Raw genomic sequence first — 25,924 nt, 5'->3', positions numbered from 1 at the left:
TAGCCAATTGCGCTGCGATGCGGTAGTCACGTGGCACACTCGTGTTTGGAAATTTTACTTCGGATATGTTCGGAGTTTTCTGTGACAAGCGTAAAACTTTTCATCAACAGCCGCCATCTTGGGTTGTTGAGATCAGTAAATTTGGATTATTTTGAAGACAATAATTCGATGAAGACTTCCATTCACTGGATTATGACCAAATGATTTTCATCATAATTTATCGTTGAAAATTTTGAGATAGAATTTTGGACATTCCACTTAATTTTGTTCAAGATGTGAGCCTAATATATTCGGAATGTGATCGGCTTTGTGATGAACTCTCGGTGTGAATCGAAAATCGGATTTCCAAATAACAATATTCGGAGATGTAATGCAGTTATGGCCGAGATTTTGTATTGTGTGGTATTCTTGAAAGTTCATTTTAATCTGACTGACTCTGGATCGTAGGTGTTATTGCATATTATTGTTGTCTGCAGCAGGTCAGGGCCTTGCTTTATTTAGCTAAGCAATCATGGCCGACCAACTTGCAGATGGCCCACCAGCGGCCAAGCGACAGAAAGTATCATCGCCTCGGCAAAGCATGGGGTCTGATCAAGGAGGTAAGCAAATATTTGCAAAAAATAATATTTGTTATTCACTGTTTTAACTTTTAAGACCGTTTTTTTAAAACTGTTGCATGCAATTTTTGATAGCAACTGCGATGACGCTTTTGCCAGGAAAAAAGGATAAAAAGGTACCAACGGTTCCGGCGCCTCGGCCAGACATTTGGATTTTTCATTTTTTCGTGTCGAATAAATATAATTTTGTTTGTTGAAATCAATGTTTGATTATTTTATTTTATTCAGAACTGTTATGGGATATAATGAACGATCTTCCCGACGAATTGATGGGAACAGGGGAGCCCTCCCATAATGGGACAAACGATTCTCATAGTGGACAAGACACAACATCACAAAGACATGTCCAGCTCTCCCAACTTTTATCCAGCAACCCAACTCCACCTCTGAATATAGTAAATTCTCTTCAGAATGCCCAAAACAGGAGCCCTAATGTTGGAAGTATTGCAAATTCTCTCAATAACGTGAAAAGTCCTCTCTCCAACAGTTTATCCTCACCCCCTCATGGATCAGTTGGTAAAGGTGGAGTGAGTGTAGATGGAAACTTTCCATCAAGTAGTGCTACTTTTACAATGGCAAACAATATTTCAAATAGTACTGTAGCTATGGCAAGCAGTGTACCAAATGCCGTGCTGAAAGGGATTCCACATGGTTCTGGACTTACTATTGGACATAACCAAATGATACAAAATGGACCATTGAGTGGTCCCAATCGAAGTATGAGCATGAACACTAACAATATGGGTCAGGCGATGTCCAGTATGTCACAGGCTAATAACATGCTTGGAAATCTTCCTGGTCAACAACAGATGCAGACTCACCAAAATTTAGGACTTCCTGGTTTAAATGCTGGTCAAACTCCACAATTGATGAAGGTTTGTATAATGAGCTTAAATTGATAGTGTTAACTGTGTAAAGCCTGTACCAGAATTTAATGAACTTAACTGTAAGTACCCTAAACACGTATGAATTAAGTTAATGCAATGGAACCTTATTCTGATGAAGCTAAAAATAAGGTTGCTTTCATGTAAGCAATTCAGGACTGAGGCTGGACTGCAAAATATGCAGCATGTGCAATTTGATGGGCCAGTGGTACCTGTTCAAAACTAACTGGATGCAAATCATTAGTTTTTCAAGATTTCATCATTAAGCAAGGTCATTGGATTTGGATTAGCCAGTGCACACAATTATTTCTGGAAATGCTCTGCTATTAAATACAGGATGAAATGGGAGATATTTTATTATTGGTGCATTGTTTCAATTTGAGGATATTTCCAAAATTGCATTTTGAGCTTAACATGTAATATTTCTAACATCTAGTACAAGTGCATTGGTTTTTATCATGGAATAATTCTGGGCCTCCTAAACTTGTTCAACTAGGTTATGAATACAAATGTGGCCTTAATCATACTATTAGATGCATGTATATTACTTATAAGTGCTGATCATATCAAAGGGTTTGGCATTGCAATGAAAGATTAGAAGTCGAGAATTGAAATCAGATTGATATGTCTTTGGTGCAGTTGGTTGTGGAATCAAACAGCTCTTTGAAAATTTTACATTTGGGGAATGATAAATGAAAAAAATTCACTGATAATTTGAAACATACAGATTGCTTATGATGCAAATTCATCTTGAATGTTTGCTCATAAATAAACCTGTGCACTGTGGACACCATTGTCACAGAAATTATTTAAGTTAATATGGCTTCTAGATGGGAAAATTGATGAATGATCCGAAAGCTTTTCTACCACTTTCATGTTTAATTTCTTTGTATTTTTTCAGCCGAATGGTCCTCCACCTCATGGAGGTGGCTTTGGTTTCACCAACCCTTCCAATATAGCTGGCCACCCATCTTCTACTGCTAGCTATAATCAATCTCTGTCTTCTACCATGACTACAACTTCTATTAGTATGCCAACAAACACTATGAATACGGTGAGTACTTTCTCAATCTTTTAATGTCTTACAGCTATTTAAGTAATTTAAGTTTAATAAGAATGGATATGGTCTATAAACCTGGAAAGTGGAAACCAACATTTGGTATGTAACCAATCATATTTGCTAGAGTTATTGACAAGCATTACATACAAGAACAACATACTTTTTTCAGAATCAACAACATGGTGTGCTGCCCAATATAGGTCCTAATACAGCAACAACATCAGCAGCGTCTGCAGGCACAGTCCCAGGGCCTGGGGGAGCTCAACCACCAACAGCTGATCCAGAGAAGCGAAAACTCATACAGCAACAGTTGGTCCTTCTGCTGCATGCACACAAGTGTCAGAGGAGGGAAACCACCAACAATCAAACAGAAGTCTGCTCTCTTCCTCATTGTCGTACCATGAAAAATGTTCTTAATCATATGACTCATTGTAATGCTGGAAAATCTTGTCAAGGTAATTTTCTTGAAACTGCTTACTTCCTTGTCATCATAAGTGTTGATGTTATTTTACAGGCATATTGTTCTGTGTTGAGATGATTGACTTGCAATGATTTTGATATTGCCATTAAGAAACTGTCATACTGGTGTTTCTCAATGATAAAGCAAATGGCAAAGTAACATATTTTTAATAAACAAAAAACACTTTTGTCAAAGAAATATAAATAAATGGTAAAAACCATGACAAGAATCCAGGATATGTATGTCAACTGTTGATAATCCAGTACTTTTGCATTTATGATGACTTTTGACATAAAATATTCAGGTTAGTCAGTGGGTTTGTTTTCAGTGGCTCGGTATGACATGAAATATTACAATCACTGTTTGTTTTCAGTTGCTCACTGCGCATCCTCCAGACAGATTATCACCCACTGGAAGAACTGTACACGGAGTGATTGTCCAGTGTGTCTGCCATTGAAGCATGCATCAGACAAGCAACGTCACCCATCAGCAACAGGTATTAATTTAATCTGGTCCAGTCAGTCAACAAATTTGGTGTCAAAGCATATTAAAGATTTCATAAAAATTATAAATATTTTCTGAAAAATTACATTTAATGTCTTTTCAGCTTAATTTCACAACAAAATATCAATTGTTTTCCAATACCCTTTTGACTGTGCCAATCCAAACTTTCATAACAGTTTTTCAAAGTTGTGACGTTAGTCACTCTTACCTTTAGTGTTAAAAGATACTTGTTAAAAACAAAACCTACCCAGTAAAATTTGCATTGTAATCCACCATACCTGATTATCTGGTGTCAGTAAGTGATCTTTGTTATATCTGCAACAATTCTATATTGAAACTAATTGGGAGTAGTGCTCCTTCCTCAAACTCCAGCAACCAGTGCCCCTGCTAACCCCCTGACTGGTCAGGGACCACCAGGTGTTACTGACCTTCAAATGAAGAGGGCCTATGCTGCTTTAGGACTGTCTCCTCCGTCTCAACAAAATCCTGTACGGACACAAGGAGCTCCAGGAGTTCCAGGTTTGTACTTGCTTTTGAAATGCAATAGTTTTGATACAAATATTTTCTACAATTAATCAAAAGTTCTCAAAGAAACACCATCCTTAAGTTTTGTTAAGAGTTGTTACTCTGAAGTAGTAGTCCTATTGAGTGAATAGGTGACAAAAGTGATACATTGCTTTTTCTCAATATTAACAGGGGGACTGAACTCTAACCCATCAAATCAAGTGTCTCAGCTTTTGGGCGGGCTGCCTCCAGGTATTGGAGGTTTGGGTACTGGTTTAGGATCATCTGACCCACTGGGCCAGAATCCAAACAACCCTGCACAGAATATGGCACAGACCAATCGAGGCTCTAAAGAGTGGCATCAGAGTGTTACGCAGGACCTGAGAAATCACCTAGTCCACAAACTGTAAGTTAGCAAATTATTTTTATTTGCTTAAATAATTTGTGATCATGCAATTTCAATCTTAAAGATGATTTGCAGGTTCAACTTTCAATCTCGTAAGAACTTAGAATTGATCTATCATACATACCAAACTCATTTTGTCTCTTTTTGTTTGGTTTGTATAAAACCTTAATTTGAAAATGTGAAGTTTTCATTTGATGGCAACGTCTGAATTGTATCGAAGATGTGATTTGAAGTAGGACTGAAAACAATGTTTCTGATATATGAAACCCTATTGATCAATTTAACATGCATCAAGATGAAAGTTCGTCTTTAAAAACTATTTCTTGAAAATGCCCCATTCTGAATTTTCTGAGTTTTCTATAAGGTTGTTTTTAAAAAATGCTTTTTAAACCACCATTGGTAGCTTTCTTAAAGAAGGATATTTATTGAGTTTGAAGATGATTGTATGGGATCATGTAAATCATAAACTTTGTGACTAAATACACTTATTTTTCCTTTAAATGTATGCATTTATGATATCATTGTTGTCAATGTTTGAGGGCATGAGTAAAATTGCATGCACTCCAGTAATGAAGATTAATCTCTACATCTGAGAAACGTAAGATCTCTGCAACACTTTTGATGGTTACACTTTTTTTTTGAAAAATGGAAGATTCCGGCATACTTGGTCACTTTTAGTTTTTTTAGCTTCAAGTTATTTTGTAATTGTTTGTCATACAGAGTTATTTGCCATGACAGCAGTTTGTCCAGAATATTTTTTACTCAAATTTGAAATTTGCATGGTGACCCTCATGATTAATTAAGTTAGGGCATTATTGCTTTACTAATGTTGCTGGATAAAATATATATTTGCTACACAAGTTGTGTTTGATCAATTGGAAAGACTTTTAATGAATTTTTGTTTCCAATTTGTGCCTTTGTTATTGTTGTCTTATCATTTGTATGGGACCTGGAAAATATTTTGATAGTTATATCTGTGACTTCAAATGGTGGCTATGTAAAGGGAATTATCTAAGGCCAGTGTGAAATGATACCTAATATGACATCATGTGGCCACGAAAGCTCTTTTTATTCTGTCACTATTTTTTAAAAAAAAAAATGGAAACCGAAAAATCTAGATATTGGAGGGAAGAGAAAAAAAGAAAAGTTTGATATTATATTGGAAGTTTAAAAAGAAAAAATTGGATTTTGTATTGAAAGTTAAAAAAAGCTTGGTATGTGAGAAAACGAGAAGTAAGATTTGAAATTTTGCATTTGTAAAGTTTTCAATGATGTCATATTGTTTCATCATTGAAGGTTGAGTGGCCTGTGTGTGGCGTTTGGATTAAGGTAATTAGATGATGAATTAACAGGGCTCACTCTGGACTCGTTATGTTGTTGCCTATTCAAAAAATTGCTGAATCATTTCATGATTTTTAAAGTTGTTAAGGTAGTCCTCAAATTACTTCACATCTTCTGTTGGTCAAGAAATCAACATGTATTAAGTCTGTATATCTTGAATAAAGACTAAATGCTTTTGCATAGTTTTGTCGGTTTCTTCAGTATGAGCCCTGGTTACTTTGGATTGTTGCCTGTATAAAATAAACAGCCTTTATGGAGAAAAATACTTAAAACAGCCCTGCCTCTCTTAATATTTTGGCAGATGATTAAAGTAAAGTTTAGATAAGATTTAAATGTGAGGGATTAATCAACCAGCACTGAGGGTCACCATGCAGTTAGTAACCAATACAGCATTTTTGCACCTTATTTTCTATCATACAAGCCTAGCTGTATATTGTAGTGTAACTTGACATTACTTTTATAAAAGAAAAAATGGACAGATATTTTTTATGCAATAGGAGTTTAATTGTAGTAGTTTTCAGACTGAAGTTTGAATAATTACTGTACACGTTTCAGGTTGGCTTAGTTGGTTACACATTGTCCATTTATGTATTTTAGTGTTCAAGCAATATTTCCAACACCGGACCCTGCTGCACTTAAAGACAGAAGAATGAACAATCTTGTAGCATATGCAAGGAAAGTGGAAGGAGACATGTACGAGACTGCCAACAGCAGGGTAAGTTAACAAGGATATATGGTGCACTGATTATAGCTATTATAAATGTTTGAACAGAAGACACATAAGTGAACATAAGATTTCAATATGAATTTAGAATCATAAGATGCGATAATGCTAAGATGTTTGTTATTTAATAATTCCTTTTAGAAGCAAATGTGTCATTTATACTTGTGAAAATTAATGAATATCAGTCAGAAATTTGCACAAGTTTAGTACAAAATTTTAACAGGATATCATGATTAAAATCAACCACAAAATGTTAAGATCAAGTAAACAGGGAGTCAAGTGGTACAAACAACTGAAGAAACAACTTGTAACAAGATCAAAAACACATACTGATTATCTCTTCCTGTATCAAGGTCTTTGGACACCTTTTATATTATTACAGGGCTCTCGATCTGCCAGATTTGGGGCCGAATTCCCAATGCAAAATAGTATCTTTTTTTCCCAATTTAGACCCCAAGTTTTCCCAATTCTAAGGAAAACGCCTCTATTTTTCCCAATTCTAAGGACCCAGGCCCCCAGTCCCAAAATGGGGTGTGAGAGCCCTGCATTGTAATCACAGAACATTATGTTATGTGATATCTCTAATTTTGCTTTTACTCTGATACTAAGAACTAGTATCAATTTAGAAGAAGTTGCACTTTGCTGTTAGAAAATGTCAGTACCCTAAAAATTTTAGATTGTAGTTTTTGCTAACAGCACGAATTAAACAAATACTTAGCCCTGCAAGTTCTGTCTTAGATTGGAATGTGAAAATCTCAGTTTGGCAAATACTAAGAATGAAGAAAAACATTACTCCTGTATTATATGCAAATATTGTACTGTGGGTGTTCCTAATAAACATTACTTTAGTTGGAATTACTAATTCCTCTGTTAATTAACTCTGTTAGCCCCCATTGAATATGTAGAGAAAGTTTGGGAACAAAGGAAAAAAGTAAAGTGGATTATGATTGTATCAAGAGGTGTTATGATTCATACTTTCCTTTCTTACAGGAGGAATACTATCATTTGTTGGCTGAGAAGATTTACAAAATTCAGAAGGAATTGGAAGAGAAGAGGATGCAGAGGATCGGAAGGACTGGAGGAGGTCAACCACAGCCTCCATTAAGGGCAACAGAAAGTAAATATTTTACTGAGAGATTCTATTCAATACTTGCAAGGCTTTACTGATAATTTACAATCGTTTTATATATTGACTTGTTAATATTTGTATGTGATGCAGTTATTGAGATAAAGACAATTGAATGGCATGTGAAAGCAGTTAGCATAAAATCAGAGCTGATTACACATTTTTATTGTTTTAACCATGTTATCTTTTACTATCTGTAGATGGCCCTCTTGGAGCAGGTCCTCCATTCACAGCTGATATGTTCAACCTGCCCTCGTCAGCTCCAATGCCTGCTGGAGGACCCAGGATGCCTGTACATATGCCCAGACCACAAGGCCAAGTAAGCCTCCGATCGAAACATAATTAAATAAAAGACTCTGTTTCAAGTGAATTTACTGATGCAGAACTAGTTAATTTCTGGAAACATTATATGGATTTGAATTCAAGTGACAGAATTTAGTATAAGCTCTATGTGATTAACCTCATAAGTATAAACTGTTAAGTGATTAATTATGTTCTTTACATTCAGCTTGGACCTCCCAACTCCCAAAATCCACAACTCAATCTAGTCTCGGCACAGCTGCAGAGAGAGGTACAGAGCCTGGAGGCGAAAACTCGCCTGCCCTCCACGCACATGTCAGGTCAACCTCAGCCTCAATTGCAGCAACCAACTTCCCTTCCCCAATCTCAACCACAGACTCACTTCTCACAGCTGCCACAGGTGACTGTTCATCTTTCTCTCTACTGGCCTCTTTGTGGGTCATTGTCATAAATGCAGCAATTGTCTATCAGTCATTCACCAGCTTATATTCAAATATCAACCAGTCTAGCTAGAAGGTTTGAATAGGAATTTCTTACTCCAGTCTGAAATTGCATTCTATGTTGGGTTTTGTGCATCAGTGTTACAATTTTACATTCCAACTTCATATTCCATTAAAATGAATTTAGTGCAGCTATCTATGGAAACAACATAATACACCATTAAAATCAAATACATTTGATATATTGAAAGATAAAAATCAACAAATATTACAAATTGAAAAAATTTTAAATGCATGACATTTCATTTACCAGTTGTACACTTAAGATGTTGCTGTTTGGGAAATATAAATGCACAACTTACAAAATTACTGACATCTTGACATTGGATTTTACTCCAAGTCAAACCATTTTTTTTTACTTTGTATTTAAAATGAAATGAAGAATACTGTTATAAAAAAGTCCCTGGAACTCTTTTACACTAGTAACAGTTTTCCTTTAAACTTAAGAAAAACAGCTTTATTTGCCACAGAATATTCATCAAATGAACAACAAATATATTAAAAAATCTGATGAAAAATTGGAAGTTGTTTGCAGGTTATTTTTTCATCTTTCCAGCAATCGCCAATCTCCCAGGTATCCCAGTCACCACCTGTGTCCCAGAGCCAGCAAACCACCACGGCACTGGGCCAGCTGAGTAGCTCGACCATGGACCAGCAGACACTCAACCTACTGAATAGTCCATCACACTCTCAACAACAGACCCAACAGTCCAACCAAAACATTCAAACCACAGCCATTCAAATGACACAATCATCTACTATCACTGCACCTAGCCAGCAGGTAGGTCATTATTATCAAATTGTTGGTACTACAGCATTATTATCTTCGACTTCCCTGTAGGTCTTGTTGGTGGTAATTAACTTCATTTACCTGAATGTTCTATCACAGAAAACTTTCCTAACTTCATTTACCTCATTTGATATGTGCATCTTGATCCATTTAAAGAATCCTCACACTATATTGAAATTGTCTTCAGAGATGATCTTTTGTAGCTGTTGAGGGTATGTATTTTTTCCTTTTAAGGTTAACACTAGTTTACAACAGCCAATGCCTGATGTGAAAGTCAAGATAGAGCCTATAGATATACACAACACTCAGCCCCAGACATTGTCTGAGGTGCTGTCTGCCCCGTGTACTACAGGCAATCTGCTGGTGAACAACTCTTCCATCTCCACATCAGTAATGGTTAGTTCTCCCATCACAGTCATGTCCACAGCATCCATGTCAACTACCACAATATCTGTGGCAACAACATCTGCTGCTGTTGATGTCAAACCAGATATCAAATCACCCGATATCAAAATGGAGCTGCCTTCGGATGACATTAAACAAGAAAGCACAGAAAGTGTCCAGGTAAGTGAAATGGTGGTTTTTTTTTAATATCTCGGTCCAAATTAATTAAAATGTTGTAAGTAGTATTCAATTAACACTGCAGTCTTAATTGATAAAATTTAAATACTGTGAAAAACAAGTTTTCTGATGAAGTAATCATCAAAGTTTTCTTGTCGATGATGACAATTTGATCATTTATAAAAAATATTTCAGGTGAAAGAGGAACCAGCCAATGAGAAAAGTTGTGCAGGTTTGGAAGTTCAAACCCCAAAATCTGCTTCAAGTGCTACAGAACCTGAGACGTCCCTTGAACAACCCACACCTAGTCCTATGAATGGAAGCACATCAACTGCTTTAATCGTCTCCAATAGTGCTACAGGAGCTGCAGGAGCAGCCTCTGCTAATGCCACACCAGCAAAGCCAAAACAAAAGAAAAGTATGTGTTTGCCTTCAACATTTAAATGTTAAAATGATAGAATATTTTGTAATATTCCATCATTAAAATTCTTCTAAGTTTATCTATGAATCTTCACTCATTTATTATTTCCTTATCATTCAGTTCTGAACTGTTCGTGTGATAACCATAAAAGGTAGTTTATTTCAAGGTTTCTGTGGATACTTTTTACTGTTTGGACTTCAAATTATTTTCTGTTCTCTGTGAAGAAACATGAAACCTCATACAGTGGTCTGCTGTAACTTGTAAGCAGTGATTTATGAATGGCCACAAACACAAGAAAATTTTTACATGATTTAAAATAGATTAAAAAAAAAAGATATTTTCTTTCATGTACCTAACATGGTTTATCAATTGTGTCTGAGGAATGTTGAAAGTGAAAACAATGTTATACCCACCTACAAATTCTATCAGATGTGCTATTTGGTCGTGAAAAGGTGAGAGAGAGAGAGAGAGAGAAAAAAAAAGAAGAAACAAATTACCAACCTTTTTTCTCTGTTATCAAATTTGTTTTAAAACCCTTTCTGTCAGTCTTCATTCAATTTACTTGGCTCTTTATTGCAGCATTCAAACCAGATGAACTGAGACAAGCTCTCATGCCAACACTTGAGAAACTATATCGCCAAGATCCAGAATCCATGCCTTTCAGACAGCCAGTAGATCCTATTTTACTACAGATTCCAGTAAGTACTCCAAATAAAGTGAAATAACTCAAAAAAAAAGATGCTTGAATTGTTTATGGCTATGAGTAATTAGGTAATGGATTTCATAACCTGCAACAAATCTGAAAAAATAGTTGGGAAAAGATTGCTTTGAACTGAGAAACGTATATCATAAAAACACTTCAATAAGTATAATCATGAAGAGATCTCGATTTTGGTATCTCTAAATTATGACATAGTTTGAACATAGGTACATCAAAGTGCATAACTTTTGAATTTTGAAAAATACTGAAAAATTTTGAAATACTGTGTACTTCTTGATGGCATCTTGATGTCGTTCCTAGGAAGAATTTTGGCGGTCTCGGTGTGTGTTAACAATGAAATATTGAACCAAGCAAGGTATTTGATGGACAGTTTACATGAAAAAGGACACTTAAAATCTGTCAGTTTTACAAGTTGATTGCAAAAAATACAAAGTTAGAAAGCTAAAATGATTTTTTATAAAAGAAAAATTAAAACATTTTGTCTTTGTTGAGGATTTTGTGAGAGAAAAAAAGATGATATTGTTAACATTGATTTTCTGCAGGACTATTTTGATATTGTGAAGCGGCCAATGGACCTGTCCTCAATCAAACGTAAGCTAGACACTGGACAGTACACAGACCCTTGGCAGTATGTGGATGATGTGTGGCTGATGTTTGACAATGCATGGTTGTACAATAGGAAGACATCAAAAGTCTACAGATTTGCTACAAAGGTAATGGCTCAGCCACTAACTTAGGTCAGATTCTTATAGCAACATCAAGTATAAGAGGAACATCTGTTCTAACAGGAGGATTGTGTAATGTAGGTTAAAAGTTGACAGGGTCAATAGAACTCAAAAATATTTAGAATTCTTATTAAGATTTATTATTAAAGACATACAAAAGAAATATTTTTCTAATTATTTGATTTCAAATTTCAGTTGTCTGAAGTGTTTGAGGGGGAAATTGATGCAATTATGCAATCCCTGGGATATTGCTGTGGCAGAAAGCATGTGTTCAGTCCTCAGGTTCTGTGTTGTTATGGCAAACAACTCTGTACTATATCCAGGGATGCTATTTACTTCAGCTATCAAAACAGGTACGTATTTAATTATAAACAAAAGTACACTTATGTTGTCAAAATATCTAAATTGATTTTACTTCTCTTTGTTATGCTGTTTTTAAGCTGATAAAGAAACGTTTTGATGAATTGTTACTGACGAGTGTGTGCAGTGATTACAATAGCTCATTTATCTGCTTTTGCTATTTGTCTACCTAATCAGTGAGAATTAAGCTTGCTTCTTTGTTTGATTAGTGAATTAACAGTTTCAGTTCAAAAATTCTTTTATACTCAAATGTATTTACCATATGATCACTAAAGCTTTATGTTAAATGAACTGTTCGTACCACAACAGGTTTTATTCCAAAAATGATAATCTGAATTCCAGAAAACACTATTGTCAAAAAGATTTCCATTTCTAAGATCCAAATGATAAAAAGAATAATGTTTTGCTGGCTGTCAATGTTTCATGGTATGGAAACCTGGAGACAAAAGTCAACAAAAACAATAGCCTCAGATTCTAGCTGTGTATAAAGAAATTAAAGGATATAAAGAAATTTCGGTCTATAATAGAAAATTTTAGATTTTGGCTTGGTACATAAGTGATAAATATTTTCCATTGTTCTATTTAGATTTGATAGTAGTGGTATGTTTAGTGAATCAACTATTGTGTATGTAGTGTGCTGTCTGTCGTATCAACACTGTTGTACCTTCTGTGTTGATATGTAAATACTTGTACTAGTTATTGCTTTTGGCACGCTTTTCATTTCTCATTCATTAACTTTGTTTACACCTTTTTGCCTGTAGAGTTTTATTCAAATGCATCTTGACTGTAACACATCCAAAGTTTCCATGATCTTGCTGTATGCTACTCATTTCATACATATAAACTGAAAAATCGATCTCCTGATATATTAATCAGGCACTTTACAATGGCTGTCATTTTGGAAACTTTTTTTTTTTTTTTGGTTTTTATTTTTCTTTTTTTTTTTTTTTTTTTTCCAAAATAAGGGTTTTTACTGCATTTGTGTTTGAAATTATCATTTCTCTTTGACAACTTCAAGAAAGGAATCTGATGCCAGTTTGAATAGAACTTTCATTTTTTGTTGCTCATCATTTTGCTTACGCACTTTTTTCTTTCTTTCTTTCCTCCATTATTCACTGCTTGTCCGTGCTGTGCTCCGCTGGCGTTGGTGTTGTTTATTATCCATCTGGCCCATTTTGTGTTTGTGTCCATTCAATTTGGCACAATTCCAGTCAGAATCAAAGAAAAAGTACTGACCTTGTTTCTGACAGATACATCTACTGTGAAAAATGCTTCCAAGAAATCCCAGGAGACGAAGTGGAGTTGTCTGATGACCCCACCCAGTCTGCAACGTAAGTAGATCAACTTGTAAACATTCTCCATAATATTATTTACCATTTTAAATGTTGGCCTATACGTGAATCTAGAAATAATTACAATTTATCATTATATCAAAAGTGAATCATCGCAAAGAAAACATTGGAACAAAAAGTTTGTCAGCCTATTTTTACAAGAAAGAAGGCCTAGTGAGTTTATAGGTATGCCATGGTTTGATGGTATCATTCTTCATCAGGTTATATTTCTAATAAATGTAAAGTAATGATGAAATGATTTCTTTCGAAATTAAAGTGAAAGGTCTTCCTCGTTTATGTTCAGGTTTATCCTCATTGTATATATCACTGAATGCTAAGGCCCTTAAACTTTGTTTTTATTAATAAAGGATAAGGCTCTTTAACCTCATTGTTTGTAAAAGTGAACTGTCAGACTTTAACATCATTTGTTTTTAAGAATGTTAAGGCCCTGTAACCTTGTAGGTATGAATTTAACCTCATTGTTTGTATAAGTGAACTGTAAGGCCCTGTCAAACTTCATTTGTAATAATGAATGGTTAGGCTCTTAAACCTAGTTGTTTATATTGATGATTATTAAGGCCCTTTAACCTTATTGTTTATATTGATGAACAGTAAGGCCCTTCAACCTTGTTGTATATTTTGACCTTCTCTATTATTTTCAGCTTTAATACCTTATCAAGATTTACAATTAACCATTGCAGCAAAATCAGGAAGGACCAATTTGTGCGTATGAAGAATGACCAGCTTGATTATGAACCGTAAGTTGACATGTGTAGCTTAGATATTATAAAAGTCTTTTAGAGTGTTAGAAATGTTAGGAGCAAGTTTCCAAATCTTTAAATATATCAAACATATTTGATTAAAACTGATATTCACAACTTTCGTTCATGAGTGAATATTTCTGAAATCAGGAATACTCATAATTTTAACTAGATTTGAGTGTTGATAGCTGAATTCAAGTCTGGGTGATTGTGTCGTGATTGATAACAAATTTTTAACCTTGATTCATTTTGAAAATTATTTAGAGAGTCCATAGTAGTAATGGTATACCATTATTCAAAATTATATATGATTGTGAAATAACATGAAACACATAGATGTCTTTAAAAAGTCAACGTTCAATCTTTTTCATTGAAAAATTCAGGTCATGTTTGACCAACACTTAATAAGTTCACCATTTATTTGGTAAAGGTAACACAATGATAAGAGAGAATGTTGCTAGGATTTAAATATATAGATCATGCATATGTTCCTGTTTGTAGTAAGCACTGCTTCTGTATTAAGTTATTAATACAAAACCAACCTTTATGTATTACAGATTTACAGAATGTGATGAATGTGGCAGAAAACTCCATACAATATGTGTTCTTCACTTTGAGGCAATCTGGCCGAATGGGTAAGTGTAGGATTTAAAAACAGACGTGTGCCACTTAACTTTGCCTTACACAAGTTATGATATAAATTCAGGAACAGAGTTAACAATAATAAATTACTAAGTAAATATAAGCAGTGCATATTTGTCAATTTGTCAATTTCTTTTTCAGTTTTACTTGTGATAACTGTCTAAAAGCCAAAGGAATGAAGAGAAAAGAAAACAAATACAGTGCAAAGAGTAAGTATCATTAAGCGGACTTCAGTTTAGTTTGTGTTTTCACATTATTGTGAAGAAATAATCGTGTTTCGCACCCCTCCATAGGACTTGTCATAATGCAAAATATACCATTTTGCTGCTATAATGTAATATGGGAGGAGCATTCCTTCTATCAGTTAATTTCTATAGGTTATGCTATTGTCTATCCTCCTAATTATACATACCACAAAAACAGCATGATGTAACAAATAGTGATGAGACATATAAAGACATAGTAAAGACTTTTTTTTGTCTTTGTAAATCACCATACTTATGAGCTGGAAAACAGATTTAGCTTTTTCAGGAATTCCTAACACCAAACTAGGGACATATTTGGAAAACCGAGTGAACAACTTTTTAAAGAAGAAAGATGCTGGAGCAGGAGATGTTACCATTAAGGTGCTCTCAAGTAATGACAAAATCGTGGAAGTGAAGCCAGGCATGAAAGCGAGGTAGGTACAGAGGGATCAAGGTATAGTCTTAAACTCTGCCAAGGCTAACATCAAAATGTTTGTTTGTGAAGATTGATATCTCTTGAGTCTGTTTAGGTAAGGGTTTGTCAAAATGGCAAGAAACTTGCACAGACTTAATTTTGTTGCAACTTCGTTCTAAACAATCTTTCCATAACCAGTTTGGATTTGACTCAGTTATGTATTATTTAACAATTGTTGCTTGTTAAATGTGAAATGTTGAAGCAGGTTCATGATATTGATCAAGCTTGTCTATCAGACTGTTATAGATCTGTGCAAGATATATGAAGATTTTCAAATACAAATATATTTGGAAATTTGATTACAGATTGTAGACTGTTTTTAGGCTAAATGTAATTCAGTAATGGTTTCAGCCTATAGTCACAACCTTTGGAATTAGCTGTGCTACCAGTCCTAGCTTTATGATTGGTGGAAATATTCTAACCTATTACCAGTGACACTTATTGCAAGTAGTATTCTATATTGCACGAACAATGCCACCATCTTTCAAAACAGTGTCATGCATGCATACTCTCACTATGAGACAATTAAGTATTATACTAAAGACTTCCCAAAATTGACAGACTAGGTGTCTATAAAATTATTCAGATTGAGATTCACATCAAACACAAATCAGCATTACTTTGGTTTGTAGAGGCTGGAAAATTTGGAGGAATGCACAGAATTATGGGATCATTGACATCTATAATTACCGGTCTATCTTAAAGTTGTCAATAAATGATAATCTGCAACAATCAGAGTAGGAAAGACTCTTCAAAAAATATATTGTGAAATAATCATTATGTTTAGCAACATCATAGTTATTATCACAATACACCTTTTTGTAAGTTTCTTGTTGATATTTTTGAGTCGATGATGTCATTTGCTTTCTGTTTCACAGATTTGTTGACAACAATGAGATGCAGGAGAGCTTTCCATACCGAGCCAAAGCAATGTTTGCATTTGAAGAAATTGACGGCACAGATGTCTGTTTTTTTGGAATGCATGTACAAGAGTATGGATCAGAATGTGCAATGCCAAACACAAGGTAAACATGTAATTTCTATTATTTGCGATGACATATACACATATGCTAAGACAGTATAGGATTGTCTCATCACTAATTACCTCCTCCATTTCTAAATTTGATTATTGACGTTTCACTTGAAACAAGTTTGATTCAAACAAGACTCAGAAGTCAATCCTTCCTAACAAACAGTCTGTTTGAAAGTGAATGATTCGCCACCTGAATTTGTGCAAACCTCTTTGAGCATGTTTCAACAGGGGTAGAATTTTGCAATTTAAATTGGTCCTGTAATCACCTATGTGCTTCATCAACCAGTAACAGTTTGTCTTCAAATTTGAGCAGTGATCAGAGATTATTTTTCTTTGCAGGAGAGTTTACATTTCTTACCTGGACAGTGTACACTTCTTCCAGCCTCGACAACTTAGGACTGCAGTGTATCATGAGATTCTTATTGGCTACCTTGAATATGTCAAGCAGCTGGGATATGTGTGGGCCCATATATGGGCGTGTCCACCTAGTGAAGGGGATGACTATATCTTCCATTGCCACCCTCCTGAACAAAAAATCCCAAAGCCCAAACGACTGCAGGAGTGGTACAAAAAAATGCTGGACAAAGCTATCATAGAGCGTTGTGTCATTGATTACAAGGTTTGTCCTTCAGCCAAGCATTGCTAAAACTAGGTTTCTTCTTTCACTCTTTCAACCGTAACACATATTATTTAGGTAAAAGTGTTTTGTGTAATTTGCGCTTTGCAGGAAAATGAGAATGATCAGAAATTTTTTGATAATTTTATGAAGTAAACCTGGAACTTCTGCAGCTTTGATTCCGTGCAAAAAATTGAAAATGTAAAATCCTGTTAGATACAATTTAATATGCTGATTTCAACGTTACAGGATATTTATAAAGATGCCATAGAGAACAATGTGCAATCAGCCACAGAAATGCCATACTTTGAGGGGGATTTCTGGCCTAATGTGTTAGAGGAGAGTATCAAGGAACTGGACCAGGAGGAAGAGGAAAAGCGTAAACGTGAGGAAGCCGAGGCAGCAGCAGCAGCTGAGGTGGAATGTGTGGAGGGCACAGAGGACTGTGACAGTAGTTCTGTGAGTAGTGTTTTAGAACTGCTGGCTTTGTCATTTTGTCTTATGTTAACTAATTTCATTACTATTTACCAGAAAGATACATGTAGTCATTTTGCATTGGTATGACAACCCTGTTTTAAGTGAAACTGTGCTGTGGAAGTAATTCAGATTCAATTAACCTCCAGTGAATACCATGCTTTATTACAATTAAAAATAGTTATTTAAACCAAAGATACCAGTACACCAGTACTAGATGTTGGTACCAATTTTTTTATGAACAAAAATAATAAGATAATTACTGTATACATTAATGCAAACTATCCGAGTGAATATCATGCAAAACCTGAATGAAGTGTATGAAAACGAGGTAGCAACTAGACAGACAGAAAACTAACAATCGGCAAAGACAGTGACCTGTTTGGGACATTGAAAAATTTGTCAATTATAATTTGATTATATTTTGAAACACTAACATGTTCAAATGTTCAGAAATTGACAAGTTTCATTTTATTTTCCTTCATGTCGGATATCCCAAGGAAGCAGATGCCATGAGTACATATCTGTTTTCCTGTGTGTTATAGGAAGTTAGCATTGACATATTAGTATGCGGAGTGTGGATTGAGACATATCATTGGACTTGGGTTTAACTCATTATTTATTAATATTGATCTTATTGGTGCTTACTCAGAATATTGTCTAATGATAAAGAGGGAATAGTCTTTGTGCAATTATCTTACCAAAATATTTGATGTCTTTTGACTATACAATATAATTTCATTCCATGCTCCATATACCATATGCTTACGTAAACAGTTGGGGCCTCAATTTATGTTAGCTGGCCTGTACTCGTTGTGACAGCAAGACATGAAAGAAACATTGACTCACAGAGATATTATTTTTTTGGTTTGGTCATGAATAGGTAGATAATGACTTGTACCTGTGATTTCAACACTGCACACTGTTGATTAGGGCTAGTTGTGAAGACAAGCGCTTGTGTACAAAAGATAAAAAGGGATAATTGGATAGAAAAGTGAATGACAGCAAGACGTGTCTGATGTCAAAGAAAAAAAACAAGAAGATGAACAAACATTAGGCTGTAATTAAACAGAAGGTTATTTAAAGTCAGTAAATGAGATGAAAACAAATTTTAAAGAGAAAACTTTCAAGTTTGGACTTTCATATTTTATAATTTATAACATGCCAGATCTTATGAGGTAGGCTTGAAATTAAAATTTTTTAAACCTGATATGTTGCAGCAGAATGGCACAGGTAAGAAGAAAGGCAAAGGAGGCAGGAACAAAAAAGCCAACAAGAGCAAGAACAATCAAAGGAAAAACAACAAGAAAACCAATATGCCACATGGTGGAAACAATCTTTCCCAGAAATTGTATGCTACTATGGAGAAGCACAAAGAGGTAACTTCCTTGCTTGTAACTTCCTTACTTTCTGTAAACAAAATTGGATGCCTCAACTAGATACAAATACACTAGATAAAAAAATCCTATGAACCAACAAATTATTCACTTTTGATCATAACAAAGTTTCTGCAGTATGTTATGCTGAATAGTTTACAGGTTGTCAATTTATGATGATTTTTAGAAAATAGTGATGGATTCAGTGATAATCAACAGTTAAATAAGTTGTCATCAGAACAATGCTAGTATATTGCCTAACTGTCCTGTCAGCAAGTGTTTAACTTTATTTGTGAAAATTGAAAACTAACAGCAGTTGATGATAAATTATAAACTGTTTCAGTCAATTATTTTCTTTTACTTAAAAGGCTCACTGTGATAATATTTGACAGTTTGCTGTGCTGCTGTTCTTTGCCGTTAAAGTTCTGTGACATTTCAGATGGAGAGTATCTTGTACAGCAAAGTAGTTTTTTTATAGTTGGTGTATTTGTGATAGACTTATGAAAGCATGTTTGGTTTATGTAGTTTCATAAAAAAGTTGGTGTATTGATTTCTGAATATTTGTTACCAATATTGATTTCTAATATTTGTTACAGGTGTTTTTTGTGATCCGTCTACACAGCCAACAGGTGGCTCATAACCTTCCGCCCATACAAGATCCCGATCCTTACATCTCTTGTGATCTTATGGATGGTCGGGATGCTTTCTTGACATTGGCACGTGACAAGCACCAGGAATTCTCCTCACTGCGGAGAGCCAAGCTTTCCACTATGGCTCTATTGTATGAACTGCATAATCAAGGAAGAGACAATTTTGTGTACACATGCAATAACTGTAAAGCTCATGTGGAAACTCGTTGGCACTGCAGAGTGTGTGAAGTAAGTTTGGTTATTATGCAAATCAAAATTAACTGTTTAAAAGTTTACCACATGCAATAACACAGTTTGTTTTAATGGAGACATTCCTCATTAGCTACTTTGGTAAAAATGATCTTCACATATTTTAGGTCATCTGACCTGAGGGTCAGGATGACCTTAATTCATCATGCTTTGTCTGTCATTGTGTATAATTTTTTTCTTTAAAACCCTACTCCTCTTTCATACCTGGAACTGTGGCTCGATTCCTAGGGGTTAAGGGATGGGGCCCCAAAGGGGGAGGTGCTGAAATTAGATTTAAAATCCTTCTCCTTTCTGTCTGGGTGGATTTCAGCAAGCTTTTGCCTGATTCATCAGTTAGGGTAGGCAATTATTTCTTAAATTCAGAAATTTGATTCAACCCCTAGGGATTTAGTGGCAGGGCCCTTAAAGGGAAAATAAGAGTATTTTGCTTTGAAACACTACTCCATTTTAATGCTTCAATGGATTTCAACCAAATTTGGTTTGAAACATCATTGATAGTGGTAAATTATTTCTAAAATTCAGTAAGTTGATGCGAGCCCTAGAGACTTTGGGGCAGAGCCCCAAACGGGGAGGTTTAGCATTATTTTTCTGCAAAATGCTATTCTTTATTAATGCTTGAGTAGATTTCAGCCAAATTTGGTCTGAAACGTCATAGAGAATGGGAAATCATTCCAGTTCAGAAAGTTGATTTGACCACTAGGGACCTTGGGTTGGACTCGGCACACATATGAGGAAATTAGTCAATATTTTGCTTCAAAATGCAACTCTTTCTTACTGGTTGAATGAATTTCAACCAAATTTATTCTAAAACATTATGGAGAGTGGGGAATTCAGAAAGTTGATTGACCTCTAGTTAATAGAATGACCTTGATCCAATTGAAAGGTCACAGGGATCAAATGTGTTGAAATGCTTAAGCAACATGCTCAAAGGCCCAGGATGATGATATTAGTCCTGTAGAATGCTAGGGCTACCAACTTTGTTAATATTAATGACATTAACCTACTTTCAAGGTCACAGATTTCAAATGTGTTAAAATGTCTCAATGATTTCTTCTCAATAACCAAAAGGCCCAGGGTGCTGATATTGGACCAACTTTCAATGTCACAGGGGTCAAATATGTTAAAATGCTTAAGCAACTTCTTTTCAATAACTAAACGACCAAGGGTCTTGATATTGGGCCTGTAGCTTGCTTTTTTCAACAAGCAATTTGTCTGCAGCAGTGGCATTTGTGCATACTTCAAGAATATGATTTCAAGTTTGCAGAAAATGGCTTGATGAACCAACAATGTCTTCTATGTAAGCTGTACAGTAGTTGAGCGATTCTATCTAGGCCTATTTTACCTCTTTCATATATAGGTCTTTATAGTCAGATGACATTAAAGTCCATGGGTCTCTTGTTGTATCCTTTAACACAAGTTTGTAGTGAAATTATACAGTGCTAATGTAGACATAATGTAAAGTGTTTTTACTAACCATTTTTATCTACCTTAAGGATTAGATAAACTTGTGGGTACAGTAATCAGTCTGGGTTTATCTGGACATAATGTAGAGTGTTTTTACTAACCATTTTTATCTACCTTAAGGATTAGATAAACTTGTGGATAGAGTAATCGGGTGGTAGTCAGGGATACAGTAATCGGGTTGGTAGTCAGGGTTTCATTGTCAGTTTTGAGGCCTCACCATGTGTAATTTCAAATGATAACTTATTAAAATGTAATTCAAGTAAGTGGCCAGTTTCTTTTTTGAAATTTTCTTTGTGTAGCAACTGTTTGCTAATACATTTTAATTTCCATTTTCAGGATTATGATATGTGTTCAACGTGCTATGAAAAGATTGGCCATATTCACAAGATGGACAAATTGGGTCTGGACTTGGATGATGGTTCATTACCTTCAGAAAAACCAGAAAATCCTGCAGAATCTCGTCGCCAATCTATTCAGCGTTGTATACAATCTTTGGTACATGCTTGTCAGTGCAAGGACGCAAATTGTAAACTACCGAGTTGTCTGAAGATGAAGCGTGTGGTTTCCCATACAAAGGGTTGTAGGAAAAAGACCAATGGTGTGTGTCCAATCTGTAAGCAGCTTATAGCGCTGTGTTTATATCATGCTAAACATTGTACAGAGAACAAGTGTCAGGTGCCATTCTGTTTACAAATTAAACATAAACTGAGGCAGCAGCAGTTGCAGCATCGGTTGCAGCAAGCCCAGATGCTGAGGAGGAGAATGGCATCAATGCAACGTGGTGGAACAACGACTACACCAGTAACGCAGGTGACATCTCAGCCCTCCCCCTCCCCAACTCCCCTCATACAACCGGCAATCCCTGGCAAGCCAGCTGCGGGCCCTCCTCCAGGTGCCCTGGAAGCAGCTCAGCTGGCCAAAGAAGCGGCTCAGAGACAAGCGGAGATGAGCATGGGCAAACCTGTGATGACGACGACTGTGACGCCCATGCCACCTCCAATGCCTTCTACCATGAGTCAGTCAATCCCAGCTCAAAAAGTGCCAATGCAGACATGGACACAGCAGCCACAATATCCTCAACAAAATCCCAACCAAAGTCTGCACCCGGATATGACACAGAACACATTATATCCGAGACCAAATCCTCAGCCACAACAGCCTCCCATCAACCCACCACAGACGGGCCCAAATGCACCACGGCCTCCAACCACACCGCTTCAACAGTTGTTAGCTACTCTCAAATCTCCTGCCTCTCCGCAACAGCAGCAACAAGTACTTCACATTCTAAAAACTCATCCGCAACTCATGGCAGCTTTCTTAAAACAAAGGACTCAACAGCATCAGCAGGCTCAGAATCAGCAGCCTCATCAACAACAACAGCCCCAACCCAACCACCCAATGTGGTATCAGCAACAACAACAACAACAGCAACAGCAGCAACAACAACAGCAACAACAACAACAACAGCGTATGCGGCTTCTTCAACAACAGCAGCAGCAGCAACAGCAGCAACAACAACATCAGCAGCAGCAGCAACAACACCAACCACTATCAATGCCACAGTTCCAGCAGCCCCAGCCTCAGTATACTCAAGTACAACGACCACGTATCCCCTACACGGGGCAGCAGGCCTACCAAGCAGACGGAAATGGTCAGCACATGTCACAACAGTTCCAACAGCAACAAATGATGCAACAAGTACAGCAACAACAGGCACAGCTGCGACACCAGCTGTCCGCGGGGGGCAAGCCTGTCCAGGTTAATGCTCAGATGTCTGCCCAGCAGGCAGTTAGTAACCAACAACTTATGCAGCAAGTGCGTTCGCCCACGTCGGCGTCGCTACCACAGACTGTTCGTTCTCCCCAGCCCACTTTATCTCCCCGGCAGCAACTGAACCCCTCACCGCGACAACCACAAATGTCGCCACATCATGTTGTGTCTAGTTCACCTCATCCGGGCGCCGTGGGAGGTGATCCAAATCAAATGAACACAGACCCTAGTTTACTGTTGAGTGGTGGTATGTCGTTACAGAACCAGCCCCCAGATGGGGGTCTTAGTCTACCACAGGACACAGAAGTCACTCCACAAGATCAGTTATCACGATATGTGGAGACATTGTAGCACATGTTATTGTTAGGCTTTGTGACGACATATTACTACAGAACTAATGATATCAGCAACATTATAACAAAGAGACTGATGTTATGTGTCTAGCTGATTGTTTTTCACCAATGTATTTGTCACTTTTTTTTCCAGAACAAATTATCTACAGATTTTTTTCTTGTGTCAGAAAGAAAATGATTTAATATATTTTATTTTATATGACTAGGAAATGTTGTGTGTGTTGGTTATTGAACGTATGATTTATAATATGTGGGCATGAAATCAGGTATGAATGGTTTGGATGAATGAGAGATTGTTAAGTTGTGACAATATCGGGTATAAAGACGGTTTTGCATGGTGAGACAAATGTTGTTTGTTGGTGTCTTGTACAAGTTTAAAACGTTAACAGTTCCAATGTCTTTCTTTTTACATTAAATTTTATCATCTCAGCCTTTGAGTAAGAACTAGATTCATGTAATGATTTTTATTAAGGAAGAAATCGGTTTGGTGGACAGTGAAACTTGTAAGCCATCCGTATATATCATGTGTCGCACATCTTTCATCTACTCCGTAGTCGTAGAAAACTGAGTGGACAAGAGGAATGTGTCGTAGTAGATTTTTTAAGTTGGAAACAATTTCCATTGTGTTTTCCATTCAAAGATGGCTGTATAATTGTATGATTCCTAAATTAAATTAATTTTTCCCCTTTCTGTAGATTAAGATATTTTCCATTATTGGTGATCTAAACCATAACCAAGCCCTATACACATTATAAATACATGATTAAAGAATGCTGTTTGTACATTTTGTAATACTTCATAGTGTCATGTCATCCATTAGTTTATCAACTGGTCAGATTTCACGTCATACAAAACACATATTTGGGTAGTGTGGAGTTTTCAGTGTTCTGCTGGAATGCCCAAACACAACCTGCAAACGTTGTATAAATACAGTGATGATAAAGAGAAATGGTATTTCGTCTCCTTTTTTTTAAATGTCCAAGAGAAAAAGGTGCATTTCAGGTTTCAAAATCATTCTTAAGGGATAGAAGGAATTGCTCTGTCTAGCGGAAATGTGCTGAATTAAGTAATTGATAGTATTTGAAGTAGCTAGCCTTTCACTGAATCCAAGTCGATGTTCTTACAAGTACTGATTATGAAACCTGTTACACACATCCTTATTCTAAAGCTGTTCACTGTTCTGTCATATATTTATGCTAACTTATCTCCACATCAATAATATTCAGTGGATCATCATAACTATATCATAATATTTGTGTTGGGGATTGAAACGCACCAAATTACCAAAAACAAAAAATTGGTCCTGTCGGAGTAAGGAACTATACTTGTTGGTAGAGCTACACCAGCAACATTGTGAGAGTTACTTCCCTTCACCAATTGTTCGGCTCCATTAACTATCAACGTGGAACATGAAAAATATCTACAAAAACCTTTGTTTTGTTTTTTTATAAATTCTGCCAGCAAAGCTTAGATTTTTTGGAAAGTACTGGATGGATCTTTTCTCAAATTCCATATAAAGGTATCCCTTGGTGCCTAGTTGTGCCATATTCGATTTCGCCAAAGATTGTTATCCCTCCTTCATAAGTACTGGATGGATCTCTCAAATTTCATATGTATGTTCCCTTTGGTCTCTACTTGAGCCAATCTGATTTTGGGACTGATCAGAAAACCTAAATGGCTTCCAGGCGACCATCTTTGATTTTGCAGGTAAAGATTTTTGCTATTTCTGCAAAGGAATATTCACATTTCTTATCATTACGGGCAAAAAAGAGAATAGTAGAGAAATAAGGGAACATATCTCTAGGCGGAATTCGGGTTCTGTATTGTTTCTCTTTTCTTTGAGCGAATCTAAAGGTCTATTTTTCCCATGAACAGAACTCGTGTTCTTCATTTTTCTGTCGATGGAACTTAGATGTTGTTTTGTTTCGTTGGGGGAAGCTAAGTATCTGTTTTTTTCTGCTAGAACGGGATTAAAGTTCTCTATTTTTCCTGTGGTCGGAGGCGAAGTTCTGTTTAGTTTCTGTAGTCGCAGCTCAGTTTGTTTTTATTTGGGCGGAGCTCAGGTTCTTCCCTCAGCAATTTTCAGATGTTTTACTGTCGGGATCGAAGGGACCCGATAAAAATTCACGGAATAACTCGTGCAGAGGTATTGCCCTTTTTGATGTATGACGGCCATATTTTCGATCCGACGTCACCAAAAACGAATTTGAAGGAGATATGTCATGGATAATCACGAACCAAGCTTATTCAAAATATTTATTATTGGAAAATATTTATTATTAAGAGGAAAGTTCCAAGTACGAGTATTTTACTACCGTTAGCACAGCGAAGAGTCACGAGTTACACACCACACAGTTGACTTAATAATGTTGCATTTACGCCCGAGTCCCGATGATTATACATACGACTTCTGGCTCGTCCAATATATCGTAGGTTAATTCTGTTTTAACGCATGATGAGTAAACAACGAAATCAAATATT

General features: G+C 36.0%; 1 protein-coding gene across 5 annotated transcripts; it reads left to right on the top strand.

The window, feature by feature from the left end:
* The first annotated feature begins 158 nt into the window (after positions 1–158).
* Positions 159–24,392, top strand: LOC132553150 (CREB-binding protein-like). Of its 5 annotated transcripts, none has more exons than XM_060217370.1 (28): positions 159–599; positions 846–1,492; positions 2,403–2,555; positions 2,731–3,016; positions 3,395–3,517; positions 3,898–4,044; positions 4,222–4,435; positions 6,374–6,491; positions 7,491–7,617; positions 7,827–7,945; positions 8,135–8,326; positions 8,983–9,207; positions 9,451–9,780; positions 9,973–10,195; positions 10,778–10,896; positions 11,462–11,632; positions 11,840–11,997; positions 13,255–13,335; positions 13,998–14,093; positions 14,654–14,731; positions 14,880–14,947; positions 15,255–15,417; positions 16,337–16,483; positions 16,831–17,110; positions 17,357–17,566; positions 18,802–18,960; positions 19,554–19,835; positions 21,657–24,392. In XM_060217370.1, exons 1-28 carry the CDS (start codon positions 512–514, stop codon positions 23,439–23,441), a joined length of 6,789 nt encoding a protein of 2,262 aa, XP_060073353.1. In that variant the 5' UTR covers positions 159–511; the 3' UTR covers positions 23,442–24,392. The 5 variants fall into 5 exon arrangements, with proteins under 5 accessions (XP_060073353.1, XP_060073355.1, XP_060073354.1 ...); XM_060217372.1 differs by having other exon boundaries at positions 3,877–4,044; positions 14,037–14,093; positions 18,805–18,960; XM_060217371.1 differs by having other exon boundaries at positions 3,877–4,044; positions 14,037–14,093.
* The last annotated feature ends 1,532 nt before the right edge of the window (positions 24,393–25,924 follow it).

The sequence above is a fragment of the Ylistrum balloti genome, unplaced genomic scaffold (genome assembly GCF_031769215.1).
Source record: "Ylistrum balloti isolate Yb309-2 unplaced genomic scaffold, AGI_CSIRO_Ybal_v1 Utg370298, whole genome shotgun sequence".
NCBI classification, from domain to species: Eukaryota; Metazoa; Mollusca; class Bivalvia; order Pectinida; family Pectinidae; genus Ylistrum; species Ylistrum balloti.
This window is presented reverse-complemented; position numbering and strand designations above follow the sequence as displayed.